The sequence below is a fragment of the Pimephales promelas genome, chromosome 16 (assembly GCF_988280905.1).
Source record: "Pimephales promelas chromosome 16, fPimPro1.hap1.1, whole genome shotgun sequence".
Classification (NCBI taxonomy): Eukaryota; Metazoa; Chordata; class Actinopteri; order Cypriniformes; family Leuciscidae; genus Pimephales; species Pimephales promelas.
Genome location: NC_142784.1, coordinates 7,621,526 through 7,641,199, shown reverse-complemented (window position 1 = coordinate 7,641,199; position 19,674 = coordinate 7,621,526). Strand labels below are relative to the sequence as shown.

Sequence of the window (19,674 nt, the reverse complement as noted above, 5' to 3'; positions counted from 1 at the left end):
TAAAGATAATAAATAAAAGATTAAGTGATCCACTGCTACTGGCCTGTCCAGTATAATATAAAACAAACGCTAGGTCTAGTGAGAAGAGTTTCAATTAATATTGTTTGGATGTCACAAAGTATTGCTATTCAATTGGGTGAGCTGTTTACTTGATGCAGGACTTATGGTGTGAACAGTATAATAGGCCAGTAAAAGTAATTTAAAAGCTTTTTCTCATGTGAGTTTTCCCTTTCATTCTCAATTAAAACACATCATCACACTGAATTCGGATTGGATTCATTCAGATTGATGAAAATTAATCCATGTAAACATACTTACTTTGAGTGTATATTAGCTACATTTGTTGTTTGCTTTTGGGATCTGATAGAAACCAGGAAGCGGTGAAACATGTAGTCAGACTAAACAGCGGGATTTGTGTCTATCACCAGTAACTATAGCAACGGTAACTGAAGTAATATCAAATATGACATGTCCATAAATCTAGAAAGTTCCGTCACATCTGATACGACAAGAGTTTTTCGAGGGATGAGTTTATCCTTCAAATCACTGAGCAAGACAGTGACTGGACTTCAAATATTCAAATGACACAACTCATATCTGCATCTCTGTAAGTTACCAAAACCACACATGAAATCAAGCAACACTCGCTAGATAAATGTATATGCAGCATAGAGTGATTTTCTTGCTCTGTGACCACTTCTAAATGACGCTATTTTAAGATCATATTTTTGTTTACTGGAACTGATGTACTAGAATAAGTTAACATGCTTTAACGCTCAGTAAAATCTTTTATTTTAAATACTGTACATTATTGTAGCACTAGCACCTACAGTATATTTCCAGTCTGAAACATGCTGATTGAGTTACAGTTTCTACAAAGACTCCTTCCAAAAAGCCCAGAGTGCTCTGATTGGCCAGCTGATCTAGTGTGCTGTAATTGGCCTAACACCTCAAGCATGTGTCGGATATGTAACACCCCTTTACCATAATGGTGAGCTTCAGCTTCTAAACCAATTGTAAAAACACACAGTTAATATTGTTTTTTGGTTTTTTTATCGTGTCAGTTCAGGCCAGTCAGATTCTGAAAATGTGGATGATCAAGCAGATCAACCTGACCAGCTTTGCAAGCACAACTTACATCTCATCAGTTATCAGACTTGGGCATAATTTTTCACAGTGGCAAGGTTTTATTTTGTGTTTACTATGTTTGTGGACATGAATCCATCTCAGCACTTGATCATTTGTGAAGATCTTAAAGGGTGAGTTCGCCCATTTAAGACATGAAGTTGTATGCAATCCTTACCAGCACTATAGTGCATACACACTGACCCACTCTGTTGTCACCCCCCTGGTCAGAGTTCTGACCACTGGAAGTTTTTCAATGAAGTACTCCCGGTTATTTTCCGGGGCCACAAAACTGTGCAATTTTACATTAAAAAATGATTTGCGTTTCAAAGCTTGATTAATTTACCACACAAAAAACACACCGGTCAAAATTCATACCTCAATTTTAATGTGGCAATATTTTCTATCAATTTCTATCAATCCGCGCTGCCGCAACGTCAACTCTGACCAGGGGGTTGACAACAGAGTGGGTCAGTGTGTATGCACTACAGTGCTGATAAGCATTGCATAGAACTTCATGTCTTAAATGGGCGAACTAACCCTTTAAGATCTTCCCTACGGACTCTTCCTCTTCCGGCTTCCCTGTGGTCCCTTCTTCTGCTGACTTCCCTGTGGTCTTTTCCTCTGCTGGCTTCCCTGTGGTCTCTGCCTCTGCTGGCTTCCCTGTTGTCTCTTCCTTTGCTGACTTCCTTGTGGTCTCTTCCTCCGCTGGCTTCCATGTGGTCTCTTCCTTTACTTCTGCTTCTTCCGGCTTCCCTACGGACTCTTCCTCTTCCGGCTTCCCTGTGGTCTCTGCTGGCTTCTTCCGGCTTCCCTACGGATTCTTCCTCTTCCAACTTCCCTGTGGTCTCTGCTGGCTTCTTCCGGCTTCCATATGGACTCTTCCTCTTCCGGCTTCCCTGTGGTCTCTGCTGGCTTCTTCTGGCTTCCCTATGGTCTCTTTTTCTTCCGGCTTCCCTACGGACTCTTCCTCTTCCGGCTTCCCTGTGGTCTCTTCCTCTGCTGGCTTCCCTGTGGTCTCTGCCTCTGCTGGCTTCCCTGTTGTCTCTTCCTTTGCTTCTTCCGGCTTCCCTACGGACTCTTCCTCTTCCGGCTTCCCTACGGACTCTTCCGGCTTCCCTGTGGTCTCTGCTGGCTTCCCTGTGGTCTCTTCCTTTGCTGACTTCCTTGTGGTCTCTTCCTCTGCTGGCTTCCATGTGGTCTCTTCCTTTGCTTCTGCTTCTTCCGACTTCCCTATGGACTCTTCCTCTTCCGGCTTCCCTGTGGTCTCTGCTGGCTTCTTCCCGCTTCCCTATGGACTCTTCCTCTTCCAACTTCCCTGTGGTCTCTGCTGGCTTCTTCCGGCTTCCCTATGGACTCTTCCTCTTCCGACTTCCATGTGGTCTCTGCTGGCTTCTTCTGGCTTCCCTATGGTCTCTTCTTATTCCGGCTTTCCCACGGACTCTTCCTCTTCCGGCTTCCCTGTGGTCTCTTCCTCTCCTGGCTTCTCTGTGGTCTCTTCCTTTGCTGGCTTCCCTGTGGTCTCTTCCTTTGCTTCTGATTCTTCCGGCTTCCCTACGGACTCTTTCTCTTCCGGCTTCCCTGTGGTCTCTGCTGACTTCCCTGTGGTCTCTTCCTTTGCTGACTTCCTTGTGGTCTTTTCCTCTGCTGGCTTCCCTGTGGTCTCTTCCTCTGACGGCATCCCTGTGGTCTCTTCCTCTGACGGCTTACCAACAGACTCTTCCTCTACCGGCTTCCCTGTGGTCTCTTCCTCTGCTGGCTTCTCTGTGGTCTCCTCCTCTGCTGGCTTCCCTGTGGTCTCTTCCTTTACTTCTGCTTCTTCCGGCTTCCCTACGGTCTCTTCCTCTTCCGGCTTCCCTGTGGTCTCTGCTGGCTTCCCTGTGGACTCTTCCTTTGCCTACTTCCTTGTGGTCTCTTCCTCCGCTGGCTTCCATGTGGTCTCTTCCTTTGCTTCTGCTTCTTCCGGCTTCCCTATGGACTCATCCTCTTCCGGCTTCCCTGTGGTTTCTGCTGGCTTCTTCCCGCTTCCCTACGGACTCTTCCTCTTCCAACTTCCCTGTGGTCTCTGCTGGCTTCTTCCGGCTTCCCTATGGACTCTTCCTCTTCCGACTTCCCTGTGGTCTCTGCTGGCTTCTTCTGGCTTCCCTATGGTCTCTTCTTCTTCCGGCTTTGCTACGGACTCTTCCTCTTCCGGCTTCCCTGTGGTCTCTTCCTCTCCTGGCTTCTCTGTGGTCTCTTCCTCTGCTGGCTTTCCTGTGGTCTCTTCCTTTGCTTCAGATTCTTCCGGCTTCCCTACGGACTCTTTCTCTTCCGGCTTCCCTGTGGTCTCTGCTGGCTTCCCTATGGTCTCTTCCTTTGCTGACTTCCTTGTGGTCTTTTCCTCTGCTGCCTTCCCTGTGGACTCTTCCTCTGACGGCGTCCCTGTGATCTCTTCCTCTGACGGCGTGAAGTCCCTATGGTCTCTTTCTCTGACGGCTTACCTACAGACTCTTCCGGCTTCCCTGTGGTCTCTTCCTCTGCTGGCTTCTCCGTGGTCTCCTCCTCTGCTGGCTTCCCTGTGGTCTCTTCCTTTACTTCTGCTTCTTCCAGCTTCCCTACGGACTCTTCCTCTTCCGGCTTTCCTGTGGTCTCTGCTGGCTTCCCTGTGGACTCTTCCTTTGCTGACTTCCTTGTGGTCTTTTCCTCTGCTGGCTTCCCTGTGGTCTCTTCCTCTGATGGCGTGAAGTCCCCATGGTCTCTTTCTCTGACGGCTTCCCTACAGACTTTTCCTCTTCGGGCTTCCCTGTAGTCTCTTCCTCTGCTGGCTTCCCTGTGGTCTCTTCCTCTGCTTCTCCCGGCTTCCCTACGGACTCTTCCTCTTCCGGATCCCCTGTGGTCTCTGCTGGCTTCCCTGTGGCCTTATCTTCTGCTGACTTCCCTGTGGTCTCTTCCTCGGATGGCGTGAAGTCCCTATGGTCTCTTCTTCTGACGGCTTCCCTGTGGCCTCTTCCTCTGATGGCGTGAAGTCCCTGTGGTCTCTTCCTCTTCCAGCTTCCCTGTGGTCTCTTCCTCTGCTGGCTTCCGTGTGGTCTCTTCCTCTGCTGGCTTCCCTGTGGCCTCTTCTTCTGCTGACTTCCCTGTGGCCTCTTCTTCTGCTGATCTCCCTGTGGTCTTTTTCTCTGCTGGCTTCCCTGTCATATCTTCCTCCAATGGCTTCCCTGTGGTCACTTCCTCTTACAGCTTCACTGCGGTCTCTTCCTCTTACGGCTTCTTTGTGGTCTCCTCCTCCGATTGCTCCTCTGTGGTCTCTTCCTCCATTCATTCCCCCATGGTACTCTTTTGCTTGGGGGTCCTGACCTGGCCCACCATCCCACCCACTAATAATCCTTATCACCTCCTCCCACCATTAAGGTGTTTTTGTTTATTGCGCCAGGAAGCTCCTACCAGAAGGGGGAGTAATGTCTCATGTTTTGTTGATGTACATTCAAAGACTCTTGTTTTGTCATTGTTTGGCTCATTCCTGTGTTTTGGACATTCTATTCCTGTGCTTCTGTGTTATTCATCTATTGGATCATGCTTTTATTAATATACTGCAAAGATACTGGCCTCTGCTCATCTCTCAGATTTTTTTTAGTACATTCATTCAGGGTGTACAGACTCACCTCTTCTTCTAGTTTGGCGACTTTGCTCTGAGCGTTATTTAAAGCCTGCTCTAAGATGCCAATGTGTCGTCGCTGATCCTCATTGTCTGAACGGAGATCAGCTGCCTCCATCTCTAATTTTTCTAGATCTTTCAGGCTTTCTCTTCCTGAGAAAAAAAGACAAAATAAAGTTGTTTCAGAAAGTTTTTTTTTCAACATTTCAGTGTAATTCAGTACTAAGCGTCTAATTAGTAGTATTTGGTGCTCTATTTAGTGTATATTTAGTGCATATAGGTTGCTGTTCTTTGACTGCAGCTTGAGCTGTTAAAAACATAAATTGATGATTACTTGAAGAGTTGTTGTTCTTTTAGTTGACTATTACATTAAGCCAGTTTCAGTGGCTTCCCAGATAAGTTTAAGCAAAAACCTTCTCTTTTTTTTTTTTTTTTTGGCTCAAGAAGATGGATTGATTTTTAGCAGTGTTATTCACCATGGTAACTTATCCAATATAAAACCTTCTCTGGAGAAGGTTAGCCACGTAGAGGCCACAAACCAAAACTGGATAGCCATAGCCGCTATAGCCGCTTTCCGACCAAGTAGTTACAGGAACTTAGTTATAGGAACTGTCCACTTCTAAACAGTTCTAAGAACTACTCTCCCCCAAACTCGGTTTTGCTGCTTACGTTTGCACTGGCCAAGTGGCCATAGGAACTGGTAGGAGGGTTAACACAAGCACGGCGACGGTAGGGTTGCCACCCGTCCCTTAAAATACGGAATCGTCCCGTATTTGTGAAGTAAACAGCGCGTCCCGTTTTTTGAATCAATACGGGACGCGGTTTGTCCCGTATTTCCGAACGCATGATCCCATGCAAATCATGCCACCCCCGCATTCTGTGAAGACTCGTCCTATTCTACCCTTGATTGGGTAATACTCGCTGCCATTGTTGGTTTGATTGGTTTGTTTAATATACCATCAGGTTCAGGGCCAATCAGAGTCAGAAGAGGGCGGGTCTTGATGCGTCCACCTCTGAAACGAAAGTGTGTGCAAAAGTAATGACGAGAGTGGGAGGAAACAAATACTTGGCTGGAAAGTGTCAGTGGCAATGAGTAGCCTAAATAAGTTATAATTAGAAATAAGAGAGATATATATTTAAAACATATTTAATAATAAAAATGTGCATGTTGTGGAGAAAATAAAAACCTAGAGAATTTCATCCTTTAATAGGCTACTATAGAATTAACAATATGTCTGAATACATAAATAAATACATAAATAGATTTTCTTACCAATAATACAAATAGTCATATCAACGGACATAATTTTACATAGACCCACACATGGTTTAATAAACAAATAAGGATTTTACAGTAGCCTATAGATAATACTAATAGTAATTATAATAAAATCAATTTCACAAGAAGAAGTAGAGTAGTTAATTTGCGCATGAATGCATTTTAGTGTCTTTTTTTCCATAGTGACGAGTCTAGAGAACATGCGGTATAGGCCTTTTGTTTTTTGTTGTTGTTTTTTTCTTTGAAAAATAAATATATAATATTAATATAGTATTCCATACATTTGTCAGAGCTTGGTAGACAACTATTATATTTGTTAATGTTATTAAACAGATTAATAAATACATTATAATTGGTATTATTAAATATTAATCATATATGCATACTAAATTATGGTCATATCTGTAATACACACTTTATGGCAATTAAAAGAAAGTTTTAAAAGTGCTACAAGTGCTACATTAAAAAATAGACAAACAATTACATAACAATTTCAAAATGAAATTCAAAATCAATGTGAGTAAATAAAAACAATAAAAATATCCCATCCATGCAGAATTGTCAAAAACATGATTACTGGTTCATATATATATATATATATATATATAGTAAATAAGTAAAATAATAAAATGTAAAATAAAATATAAAATGTTTTCTGTTGCAAGCTCACATGTTTTCTCTTGGTTTATTGTTGAGCTGTCAAGTTGTCATGTTGAAATAACCAGTTCCATACCATTGACACATTTTTTTTAATTAATATGATTATTTATTTATCTCGTGTATGGGTGTCCCTTATTTTGCCTCACTGAAGGTGGCAACCCTAGGCGACGGTCTTTATAGCGTCATCACTGGATGTAGCGTGGCCACATACAACAACAACAAACCAGCATGGAGGAGGCTATTGCAATGTTCCTGTTCTGCCTTGCCCGGGACCTTATTAACAGAGAACGAACGGCGGTGTTTAAAGATTATGCTTGAGTTCTGTACAGAGAAACACAGAAGACGAAGGCTCCAGCGTAATATGATATTAAGTAATATGATGGAAGAGGATAAAAGAGCAGAGCGCAAGAGGCAAACAAAACGACGGGTAAGTTTAGCTAGCATTAGCAATTAGCTGGTTGAATGCGTTATGTTTGTCTTAATCCTCGTTGTAATGTTTTGCAAAAACACACTGCGTATGGCAGACAGCGCGCTACAAGTTCCGTGTTGACAGTGGGCATGACTTATAAGTTGAACCAATCAACGTAGACCTAGGGAAAGGGAACTAAAAAAGACCTCGCTCTAGACTAGGTACTGAAAGGGTTATGGAACTATGGTCTGAGGAACTAAAAAATCCCCAATTTAGTCCGGTCAGAACACGAGAAAAAAGGGTTATAGGAACGTTAGGTTCTAGGAACTGCAAAAGTCCCTCCGGAAAGCGGCTTATGAGAGACATATCTGATATGTTCAAGAAGACACTCCCTATGCATCTCTTTCTCCAAATTAAAGCAGTTCACAACAGGAAGTTAAGGGAGGGAAGCAAGCATTCAATTGGGTTGAGCAGTTAGACAACCTGATTAGATTATACATTTTATAGGGGAAAAAGAATCCAACCAAACAGAAATGGTGTAAAAAGAATGTTTGTGTAATGATGATGCACAAAAAGCAGTAAAATCTCACTGTGTGAAAGATACAAGTGTCCGTCATCTTGTCCCTCCAGCTCCTGACTGGCTAGCTGATGATTGGCTGTTTCCAAACGCTCTTAAAAACACATATGAGAAAAAGTTTTTTGTCACAGGACACAAGAACAACTCAAATAAGCTAAATTAACAAGCATCAATAAAATACTTACAAAGTTCAACAGTTTTGAATAAAACTGAAGTTCTCATCAAAGTATGAGCACTATCTCACCTCTCAAGTCTCTGTTAAAATCATGAAGACGCCTGATCTCTGCTTCTAGTTTATTCCTCATGTTTTTTTCCAAAGCATCCCGTTTGGATGTGCTCTTCACTAAACTCTCATGTGCTTCTGACAGTTGCACAACTTCCACCTCCAACTGCAAATACAGCACAAACTCCCATTAATGCTGCACTGTAATGTAATAATTGCCAGTGTCCTCCTGTCAGTGTGACCCTGGATCACAAAACCAGTCACAAGTCGCATGGGTATATTTTTGGCATTAGCCAATAATACATTGTATGGGTGAAAATTATAAGTAAGTAAAAAAGTAAGTAAAGATCTTGTTCCATGATGATATTTTGTAAATTTCCTACCGTAAAATATATAAAACATTTATTTTTTGGAGTGAATGCAGCACAATCGCAAACATAAATGGACAACTTTACAGGGATTTTCTCAATGTTTTGCTACCATCACCCGATCGATCGATCGATCGATCGAGATAGATAGATAGATAGATAGATAGATAGACAAGTACCCATTGCAGTTTGCTGGCCTTCTCCTTTTGCTTGTGAAGTTCTTGTCTAAGGCTTTGGTTCTCTTCTTTTAGGATCTCCAGCATCTGCTTGGCATGGCTTACCATGGCATACGTTTCCCCTGGGAAAGGCTGTCCAAAAAGGGCCACACAAGAAGACAGTCCCTGGCTCTCAGATCCAGTCTGAGCTAGAGGAAATCCCAGGGACTGAGACAGGCATATAGCCTGATATTGTTGCTGAGTAGCCTGTGAGGGCAGGATACAAGTCTCTGAAGCCATGGGACTGGTCTGTGTTTGTTGTTGTGAAGTTGAAGACAAAGGACACTCTCTGAAATACAGAAAGATGGTGATTGAAAAGTGAGACAGATAATGTGTTAGCACCTGTTCATAATAAATACTTGTAGGTGAAGTGTGTACATTTTCCAATGTTTACACAGACACAGTTTATCATTTACAGGTTAAATAGGTCTGAGTTAGTTTAATGCAGAGGCAACTATAAATATGCTGGCTTAAATTATAAACACTGAGCCACTTTAAAACATTGCTTGTTTGAGTGGTCAAACATGTCAGTGTCTGGCTCAGCCCATGGTTACCTGTAATAATCTATTTGGGGGAATTTGAAAAACATATTTTTTGTAGTTTCAATTGGTGCTCCTAATGGCGCAGAAATGACACAATTCACCTTTATGCGTCTGTTACAATTACCTTGCTATATTTCTAAGTGGCACTGTCTCCAACATGGCTGCTCTCAAGGTATCACTGTTGAAGTGTCCCTGTTCCAGAGACTCTGAGTTGGAGTGTAATGTGGGCGAAAGCATAGTCTGTACCTTAAATTTAAAAGGATATTCTGGGGGAGGACCTCTTTGATCCAAATTCCATTGTGGTAAGGGTGGTGGTGGAAGTTGTAGGTTTGTCATGGAGGTATTACTAGTTGGTGAGAGGGAATCTGCTATATTATCATCAGACCCACAAGGAAAAGTGTCTCGTGAGAAAGGTGAATTGGAAGGTCCCACACTTTGCTTAGCACCATTGCATTCTAGACTGAGTTGGATGATCCTTTCACTGAGTGAGCGTACATGACCCTGTTTCAACTCTGTCAGACCTTCATCAAGAGATGTACCACCAGTTCCTTGATGGGCCCATGCTTGGCCCTCCACAAGAACTGCTGAGAGAGAAGTGGAAGAAGACGAAAGAGAAGGCGGGGAAGAGAGTGAGTGTGTGTTAGAAAATGATTGCAGATGGGAATGTGAGCTTGCAGGACTGTCAGACATTGTTGAAGACAGTATCTGCTGAAGCTGATTGTGTTGGAGTTGACTTTGGTGTGCATGGTGTTTATGGCCCTCCTTGTGAAAGACATGGTTCTGATTTTGTTGAAGATTGTTTTGAAGGTTGTCTGGATTTTGAACAGTCTGTTGGTTGTGGCCAGGGATTTGGGACTGAGGGTCCATCAGACTTTGCTGTCCTTTATACAGCTGAGACTGAATTTTAGCCTCCTCGTAAGACGGAAGTTCTAAGGTGTCAAATCCGGACAAAGTCTGGGCCGCTGGGACTGCTTGACCTGTACCTGGGCTCACACCACAAGTCTTTTCCATGGAACTGCTGTCCACTTGATGCTCCTGGCCTTGAGGTTCCTGTCGTGATTGAAACTGCAAGGGCATAATTTGGTTCTCTGTAGATGTGGGGTTTCTTAGCATCTGAGAACTGTCGTTTTCTACCCCTCCTCCAGTTACACTTGTTCCATAATGCAGATGTTCTTGCATAAGCCTGTGAAGCACAGTTCCAGACGCACTCTCCTCAGAACTGTGCATGTCTGCTGCTGCACAGGTGGGCAAGATGCAGCACGGATACGTCCCGATGAACTGGATAATATTATCTAAAAAAGGAGAAGGAGCAAAAAATAATTCCAATACTAATAGAAAATCAAGAATGATGACAAATATATTATAATAATTATATATATATATATATATATATATATATATATATAAATCATGTAGGGATGCAAACGGTTAATCGATTAATTGTCGACAAGAATTTACTCGATTAAATGATTAAATTAATTGCCGGCTAACTGAACATAGCAAACGTGACACAATGTTCTGACGCGAGAGAGCCGACAGAAACTTGAGGCGGCAAAAAAGAAACCAAACATGAGGCGATCAAAACGGAGTGGAGTGCATCGATATTGACTAGGTCCGTCCAGCTAACGTTAGCTATACAGCGTGCTAACCTCGAAAATCCAGCTGTAACTTATCTCATACCTGTCAGTCAACACTCCCGTTTTCCTGGGTTTCTCCTGTTTTTTAGCCCTAGCTCCCGGACCCCTCTCGGTTTGTTATTCTTCCCGGGAAACTAGTCAAACTGTCTGTGACACTTTCATACATGGTGTGTTAATTTCGCATAGACAGCAAAAGGGGTGTTTGAGGCGCACGGCACGATAGTTCAACACATAAGCCTTTTCTTAATATGCGTACTTGTCTGTACTTGTGTTCTTGTGGACTTGTGAAACATCATCAGTCGCTGCCGAAGTACTGTTCCAATTCAAAGTTCACATCTAGCCAAGTCCACTTCAAATCCCCAGATGTGTTCTTGATCCGCCCCGTTTACCGAGGATGCAACGAGAGGTGACTTGTGTGGACTTGAGATAGCCAGAGATAGCAAAAGAACAAATCTATTGATGGTGCTTCGCCAAATACAGCTGTTTTGCACTTTGTTTGAGTTTGTTACTGTAAGGTCCCTTTTCTTTCACCTTATTGCTTTTCTTTCACCTCATTGCTTTACTTTCTTCCTTTTTTTCTCGTATTCTTAGATCCGTCTCTGTCCTGCCAAAATAATAAATGCGCGAAAATTAAAGAGCTCTGGAATGTTTAGTAGCGTCTATGGGTTCTAAAGGCGTTGCCCCTGGTAACCGATAGCGTCTCCTACCATCATGGCCGACCGGCTCAGACCCCGCCCAAATCGGCACGTGACTCTTCATTCTCAATATAAAGAGATAACCGGAGTAGAGCGTGCTGAGAGACACTATGATCGTGTCACTCAGCACGCTCTACTCCGGTTATCAGAACGAACTCCCGAGGATGCGAGGACGCATGGGTTCTTCAGCAAATGGAACAGAGCAGAACCCATGCGTCCTCGCATCCTCGGGAGTTCGTTCTCCTGAGTCGAACTTGGCAAGTCTGAACTACCAAGGACGCAAGTCCGAAGTCTGCGTACTTGGTATTGAGAAACGGCTATAGACTGTAAAAAAAGATGGACGACGCCCCTTCGCTCTTTTCCATCAGAGAGAACTGAAAGCCGCCAGTGGCCCTCATTATTTATGACGCTGACATCTTGGAACTTGAGTCTGCGCACTTGCGTGTTTCGGGACCAAAATGCGCAGTCGGGAGCAGGAAGTAGAGGTGGGCAGATCGATACTAATATCGATAATATCGATACCAACGTTGGTATCGGTATTGATCGATACCAACGCGAAAATATCGATACTTAAGTTTCAGTTTCTCTCGTTTTGCGACCTGACCGTGTTTGTCAAAATGCTGCTGCTGTCACAGAGCAGAGCACGCTCTTTGTAATCCTAGTGCTGCTCTCGTCCCCCTCTCCTGTGTTGTACCGTCACGTGACTCACCACTAGCTAGCGCGCTCCAGGACTACCACCAGTCAGGCACGCGCGGCCGCGCATTTCTAGTCTACAGCAGCACAATCAGAGACGGAGAACTTGTGACTTGTTTATTTAAGAAAAAAATCCTGAATTTTGCACTAAAGAAGAGAAACATTTTTTGTTTACATGCTTGAAAAGAGAATTTGTTTTTACATTTTTTATATTTGTGAAGTAATAATTTTGTAACTTGTTTAAATAAAATAGAAGTTACCAAAAGTTGTTTCTGAACAAAAGCTTTTGTAGTACTGATTTTAACTGATTAATAACCCAAAATGCAAATAACAAAAACAAATTAAAAGTCATGAAAATTCATTTAGATTCAGGTTGAAGAGGCATCCACCTTAAAGTCCCCGTGAAATCAAAATTTACTAAATAGAACCTATTTACTTTGTTAGCGCATATTACTAGTCTTGTGGTGAACAATTAATCCGTGCAAGTAAAAATATATTTAAAAAATGTTTTACCTTCTTTAATCAAAATCTGAAAAGTTACTTCCGGTCTGGAACGGTTTCTTTTTCTGATGACGTAGGTTTCACAGCTTGGGTGGGGAAACGCTTAACCACTCCCCTCAAACCGAGAGGAGAAGCGCTAGAGTAAAACCCTGCCCTCTGTTCAATATTCGTTTCACTTGGAAATACGTCACAGCACTGGAGAAAAATCGTTTGCAACTTCCGGTTCACGGGACTTTAATTATTAAAAAGTATCGGTATTGGTATCGGTATCGGCGATACTGGCCCTGTATTTACTTGGTATCGGATCGATACCAAATCTAGCGGTATCGCACACCTCTAGCAGGAAGTAAAGCTGCGAAATCAAGGCCGCGCCCTCATTCTCGCTGAATCAAGCGCAAGCACATGCCCCGCACTTTCATTAACGCTTGGGTTCAACAGGGAGCGCGTAGCTCTTAAAGGGGCCACACCTTATTTCCACTCGTTAAAAGTTGTACCTTTTTGACTTTCCCCTCAGCCTATATTATAAGTGCTGCTGCTAATGTTTAAAGTTTTTTATACAAGTAGTTTACCAGATAGATTATTATATGTAGGCTTAATATAGTGTAGGTAGGATAAGCGTACCCATATAGATTTTTATTTAAAATTTATTTTATGTTGCTTAATGTTACACATGCAACAGGTGAGCCAGTACACAATTATTTTTTTTTGTATTTTAATTTTCTGTGCATAATAAATTTCGTTAAACTACATAATAAATGGCATTATTCTGTGACGTATCGCAACTGTTACAATAAAACATCAATTGAGCAATATAACATGCATTTTTACTTAGTATAAGCAATATTTAGCTTTTTATGTTATATTGATACCATGAGCAATTTACATTCTCCGGAAAACAGGCGCTTATCAGATAATCGTTAATTGATCGATAAGGTTGATCAACTAATGATTAATGAATTAATCGATAATTTACATCCCTAATTTCATGCTTACAGACATGGACATGAAAAGGCCCTGGCAATTGAGCTAGTTCTGCATGTTTATTTAATTGCCTTGGTTCATTACTTTTCTTTCCCCTTTTTATATGTTCACTTCATCAAATGTAATTAAAATGCCAATTAGACACATTTTCTGTGTATTTCAACAATTCATTCACACTGAAAGCAATCAATACTTCAAATAAAAAGAGTATAGGTTTAGCGCTGAACTGCTGCCAATAATGCATGAGCAAAAGTATGTAATGTGCATTATATGGGTATGCTATATTCATAGTATTCTTTTTATTTTTGATGGACCAATAAATTAGTGTTGTTGAGCGGATCATTCTTGTTTTGAACAGGTCTAGGACATTCAGTGGTTGCTTAGTTAAACACAACTTATCACATACTTTATAATATGTGCTCATGTAAAATATTATGTACAGGTAGGTAACATGTGCTTTATATAACAGGCTATACATTAACTGGTTTTATCATCATTATATCATTTATTTGAAGTGAATCAATTTGGGTCAGATCAAATAGAAATACTGCACATTTAGCACAGTAGATTCATGTATCAAAAAAAGTTATATAAATAATTAACATGACAACATATGCGAAATGACAGGAGGAATGAAGAGGGAAACATACCCCAGATACCAAAAATAGAAACACTATGAACTTCAGCATTACGTAGCCAGCTAAAGCCCCCCGCAGCCCACATTACCGACAGGCTGCATGAAACATTACAGGACATATATTCAATTAATGTCCATGCAGTCAGATCTAAAAAAAAAATTGTAAAAGATTTTTTTTTTCTAGAAAAAGTTGACTTTACTAAGTAGCTAATCAAATGCATTTGGAAAAAAATATCAATAAGCATTATTAATAAATAAATCCTAGTGCTTGGCACATGCAGATCTCTAAACTCCATCCGAGAGCTGGTAAACATGAGTCACGCATCACGTTACACTGATCACATCATCCGCTACATTGAATTCACAGAGGAAACTTTGCAAAACAAAGCAGATAAGCTAGCAAATGTATGTTGTCGCATTTACCCAGCGATATCCTGACACAGATAACTCAATCTGTCAACGGGGGAGAGTTTTTGTAAGTAGGGACTCTCTGGAGCTGGCCGAAGCGCTGCTGCTGAACACATTTGACTGACTTGCAACAATCATGTCCATTCACTGTGGTATGGCAGGAATGTGTGTGTGTGTGTGTGCCCGACCCTCTTGCCAGCATGCGTTCCTGGGTCCTAGCGCCAGTTAAGAATAAGTGCGTGCGTGCGAATATAAAGATTTAAATATATATTTATATATGAAGAGTTCAGATGCAAAAGCCTCTAAGTGCCATTTGAAATTTTCTTCTAAAATGATCATTTTTATCAAGCTTGTATATTTAAGTTCAGTAATTTCACTTAAATGGCAATGAAGATTACCTATTAATTGTAATTTAAGTGAAATTACTGAACTTAAATATGCAAGCTTGATAAAAATGGTCATTTTAGACGAAAATTTCAAATGGCATTTAGAGGCTTTTGCATCTGAACTCTTCATATGTACTCCCAGAATGCATTTCAGCATGAAGCACAGTTGTTGAGATTCATACACTGATTATTGATGTTTGTGTGTGTTTAAATATGGTAATGGTAGTAGTAGTTCAAAATGTTTTGTGCACAAAAAGAGTATCTTTATGGTATCTTATTATCTTATTATCACCTGCAAACAGGACTACAGATGAAAACTAGCCCTTGGCTAACTCTGGCATGTTACAGGTGTACTGTTGTTAATATGCATTGTCCTGGTAAATAAATAAATAAATAAATAAATAAATCAGTTTTTATACTACAGTATTTAAAAGCATTAAATGAATTAACACACTTGTTTTGATCAGTGATTATTGGGTATGTGAGAGATGTCCCTATTTATTCAATGATGATTATTAAGGCTTTAGGTTACAGCCCGGAAAGTATGTTTAATTAAGAGGAATTTACAGAGTAACTTTCGGTAATTATAGTGTACTTGTGTAGTACTTTTAAGTATAAGGGAATAAAGGGGTAACAACTTGGAGAATTTAAAAAATTTATACTGTAAGTATTATATGACTAAGGGGTACTTATTCTACTATTATGATACAACAATCTTACATTTGGGAGCAATTTAGCAAGAACATACACTGCATACCTTTTTGTAATAATTGTGTGCCAAATCTACTGTATATGTTTTTTTTAAATTACAGGGTACTTATCTATGCATTAATACGTTTGTTTTTATTTGTTTTTGGCAAAAGTGCATATGTTTAAAGGGTCACTTCACCCATTTGCATTAAGCTTTATATCTTTAGAAACCCAGTCATATTTTTGAATGGCCATGGTTTATTCCCTCATTTTCCCCTGAGATGGGAGAAATAAGGATTTAAGTGTTTTACTTCCTGCTTATCGTGACGTAAAAATCGTCATTTTGCGTCACGATAAGCAGGAAGTCATATTTCATTAAAATCTTTAAAACTACATACATTAGCTCATTATTATTCCAGCGTGTTGGACCCACTCAGCCTACAAGCCTATTACAGATCAGTGGGTGGGACTACACTTGCAGAAACTGAAATCAATATCCGCCATCTTGTTTGGAAGCTAAGCTAACAAGCGCTGTGGAGATAGTAAGTTATGACAATGACGGAAGAAACTAAACATGATATGGAAGAAGAGGATTTTGAAATTTTGCTGCTCGAATCCGATGTTCGTGGTTATCTTTACGAGTCGCAGTATAGTTAGAGGATATTGTTCCCTCATATTTATATTTATATTTTAAGTACGTTACAGCTACACTATAATTACTTGAAGGTTACGCTGTAAAATTGCTTTACACAGTACTTTACGGCCTGTAATCTAAAGCGTTACCGATTATTACAGTAAAGACCAACTATAAAGCAAAGGCAAACGTGTGATTTGTAGTGACATCTAGCGGTTCGGTTGAGAGTTTGCACTAAGGGATCAGCCCACTGCTCACCCCTCCCTTTCGAAGAAGCTACGGTGGCTAAAACAGGTCAAACATTTCATCGTCTGAGAAGGCAGAGAATAGCCAGAGTAAGACAAGAGTGTGTAATAATAGTAATCTGCTGCTGACTGTCTCAAAAACGTAACCATTTCTTTCCACATAGCAAACACATAATACAGCGAGGAAGAAGAACCACATGAAACTATGCAACTATATATTTTTTCTAACAAGGTATTAAAACTTTAACTGGATAAATATGAGCCGTTACTGTGGCTGAGCTGGTTGAAGCGTAAAGCCTCGTTTAAACTCGACGCGTCCGCATCTTCAAGACACCATTTACTACACAATAGGCTTTTTTTCTCTGATTTTGAAAATTCTTTGCGATCGACTTAAAATGCTTCCAAGACCGACTTGTCGACCGCGATCAACAGGTTGGTGACCCCTGTAACGTTACTGTTTTACGGTCAATGACAAGAGTACTATCCAGGTGATTGTCTCATGAACCATTTATCCCCACATAGCAAAGCCATAAGACAGCGAGGGAGAAGAACTAAGTTACATGAAACAGTCCAACTACATATTTTACACCACTGACAATGAAATGAATTAAAGACAACTTTGTCATGTGATAATAACTCAGATATAACACCCAAACAAAACTAATGTTAACAGTCACGAGCCCAACTAAAGCAAACACCAATCACCATAATGGTGGCTTAAAAATATTTTCTACTTTGGTGATTCTGCTTGTTAACATCAGGTGTCTTCAATAATGGTTAATCATCACAATGGATCACTTAATTAGCTCATTTAACTTTAACACTCTTGAGTCTGGAGCTGAAGAAACTACCAGGAGAGTTCATTTAACACTGGGGTTTTTGCTATGTATTATCCATTTCGAGTCAGATTGTTTCACACATACATGATTCGCTGATTCTATATATTGTATGTTGTAGGAGTGGCATTTTAGAGTGTTTAGTTTAACTGATTAATTTGAAGCTCGAGAGCATAAATGAATTTTGTATTGAAAATTGTATCAGTACTCGTTAATTTACCATACATTTTTGTTTAAATCAAATGTATATTACAAATTAATGTTCTAGTAGTAATTAATTATTTGGTACTGCTGCAGGTTTTAAAGTTTCAAAACATGTATTTGAAATAATGAAAAATAGACTTTTTGGCCAACATGAAATATTTAGTTAATACAATATTTTATTTCAATTTGAGTTGGCCCAACAAGCTATGTTTAGTCAACAGAAAATATTTAATTGTCACAACATTCTATTTCAAGTTCAGTCTACATGCAGGGGTGGTCAGCACAACATACAAAAAGTTGGTTTCCGCAACTTAAATTGGGCCAACTAAAAATTGTAGGTGTTTGTATCCTTTTTCTGTTTAGAAGATAACTGAGCCTTTAAATCTCCTTTGTGAAGGAGGCATAAATAGTTCTTTATGAGGCAAATAGTTCTCACTTTATATAAGCTCGCAAAAAAAAAATCATGAATTACAGTAGGGATACGTGTTAATATTACTATTGCTGCTATATAAATGATGAATTAACTATTTACTAATGCTTAACATGCAGTTATTATAAAGTGTTACCTAGTTTCAAGGAGAGATCCAAACAGTCAAAGATACTAACTGAGTATTGCATACACTGCAAGCATATGCTTGTGTGTTTGTGTAAAGATTATACACCCTCAAGCAGCTGTATTGGCTGTCTAATCTGTCGAGCGGAAAATATACTATACAGCATTCCACAAATGTAAAGGTGTTTAAAAGATCTATGCATCGTGATCATTTTATAAAGCAAAATCAAATACTATTTTACATAAGGTTGGGCACTCTCAAGACAATGTTTGCCATCTACATTGTTCAAAAAGACTGTAGAAAAGGCAGAAAAGGAAGGAAAACATCATAAAAAGCAATTAAAAAGTATTTTCCTCCAGGAATACTGGATCACATCTTTCCTGCCACTTTCAAAAACTTCTATAAAAAGTGTCCTACCTCTTTAGTTGCTCCTCTGTTACTTCTAGCATTGTTGCTGCTGTGTTCAATAAAAATAATAAAGAGAGGCTATTTGGGTGTTCAGTATTTGTCCTTAAAATGTGAAAAGTTTTTTTCGGCTGGAACTACTCAGAAATTCATGTTTTGTGTGCAAGCGTTTATGATGTCGAAATGGCACAAAATATGTTGCCTCAGTGCATGTGTCTTGACATGCTTGTCCAAGCCTTTACACACATCCTCTGCCCAGACATGCAAGTTCAGCAAACTCCAAAGGCCTTGGATTGGGAACAAGGGAGTGTGAGAAACAGATGTGGGTTGAGGTAAAATCTGAGACATAAATACAGACAGACATAGACAAAGGAACAGAGACAAAAATGTCAGAGATTTAAACATCCTTAAAGTATATAAAAAATACAGAAATTAAGCTTAAACACAATTACTGAAGTTTAATTGGAACAATAGTTTACCCGCTCATAGTGGTCACATTAATACAGACAGATTGTTTTCACATTGGTTTTCATATAATAAAAAGGTAACTTTCATAAATAATTTTGATGAGTAGAAATAAACATATAAAGTTGAGTAATTGTGATGAGTAGATATCTCACGACCAATTCGTACGAATTTGACGAATGATTAAAAAGTGGCTAATTCGTAACAATTCATACGACCTCACTCGTACAAATTAGTACGATTTTGCTAAATCGTACATATTTTACGAATTGGCAATGTTTTACGTATGAATTCGTACGAATGACCTACCCCTTACCCCGCCCCTAAACCTAACCATCACGTGGGTTTAGACAAATCGTACGAATTCGTATGAGTGAGGTCATACAAATTAGTACGAATTAGACATTTTTTAATCATTCGTCGAATTCGTACGAATTGGTCGTGAGATAGGGTAGAGATACCTCATGAGGTTCACTTGATTAATCAATGTTTTTTTTTTTTATGTAAAAATGCATGGGGACCAAAAAAAGGACACAATACACGGATTTCAGATATTGCCATCTTTATGGGGACATTTTGTACAAACTTGGAAATATCATAACTTGGAATGTCTGAACTTAAGTAAGCAACCAAATCTCATAGCAAAACTCTGGCCCATGAAAAACGTCTCT

General features: G+C 40.1%; 1 protein-coding gene across 2 annotated transcripts in view; it reads right to left on the bottom strand.

The window, feature by feature from the left end:
- amotl1 (angiomotin like 1) overlaps positions 1-18,723 on the bottom strand; it is a 39,540-nt gene extending 20,817 nt beyond the window's left edge. The window contains exons 1-6 of one of the 2 annotated variants that reach the window (XM_039654262.2): positions 18,551-18,723; positions 9,157-10,324; positions 8,455-8,779; positions 7,929-8,073; positions 7,698-7,778; positions 4,767-4,912 (exon numbers count right to left, since the gene is read on the bottom strand). In XM_039654262.2, coding sequence (XP_039510196.2) covers positions 4,767-4,912; positions 7,698-7,778; positions 7,929-8,073; positions 8,455-8,779; positions 9,157-10,259 — 1,800 coding nt within the window. In that variant the 5' untranslated portion in view covers positions 10,260-10,324; positions 18,551-18,723. Of the gene's footprint in view, positions 1-4,766; positions 4,913-7,697; positions 7,779-7,928; positions 8,074-8,454; positions 8,780-9,156; positions 10,325-14,599; positions 14,738-18,550 lie in introns of those variants that run through there. The other variant, XM_039654264.2, reaches the window with a different exon arrangement.
- Between the last annotated feature and the right edge of the window lie 951 nt (positions 18,724-19,674).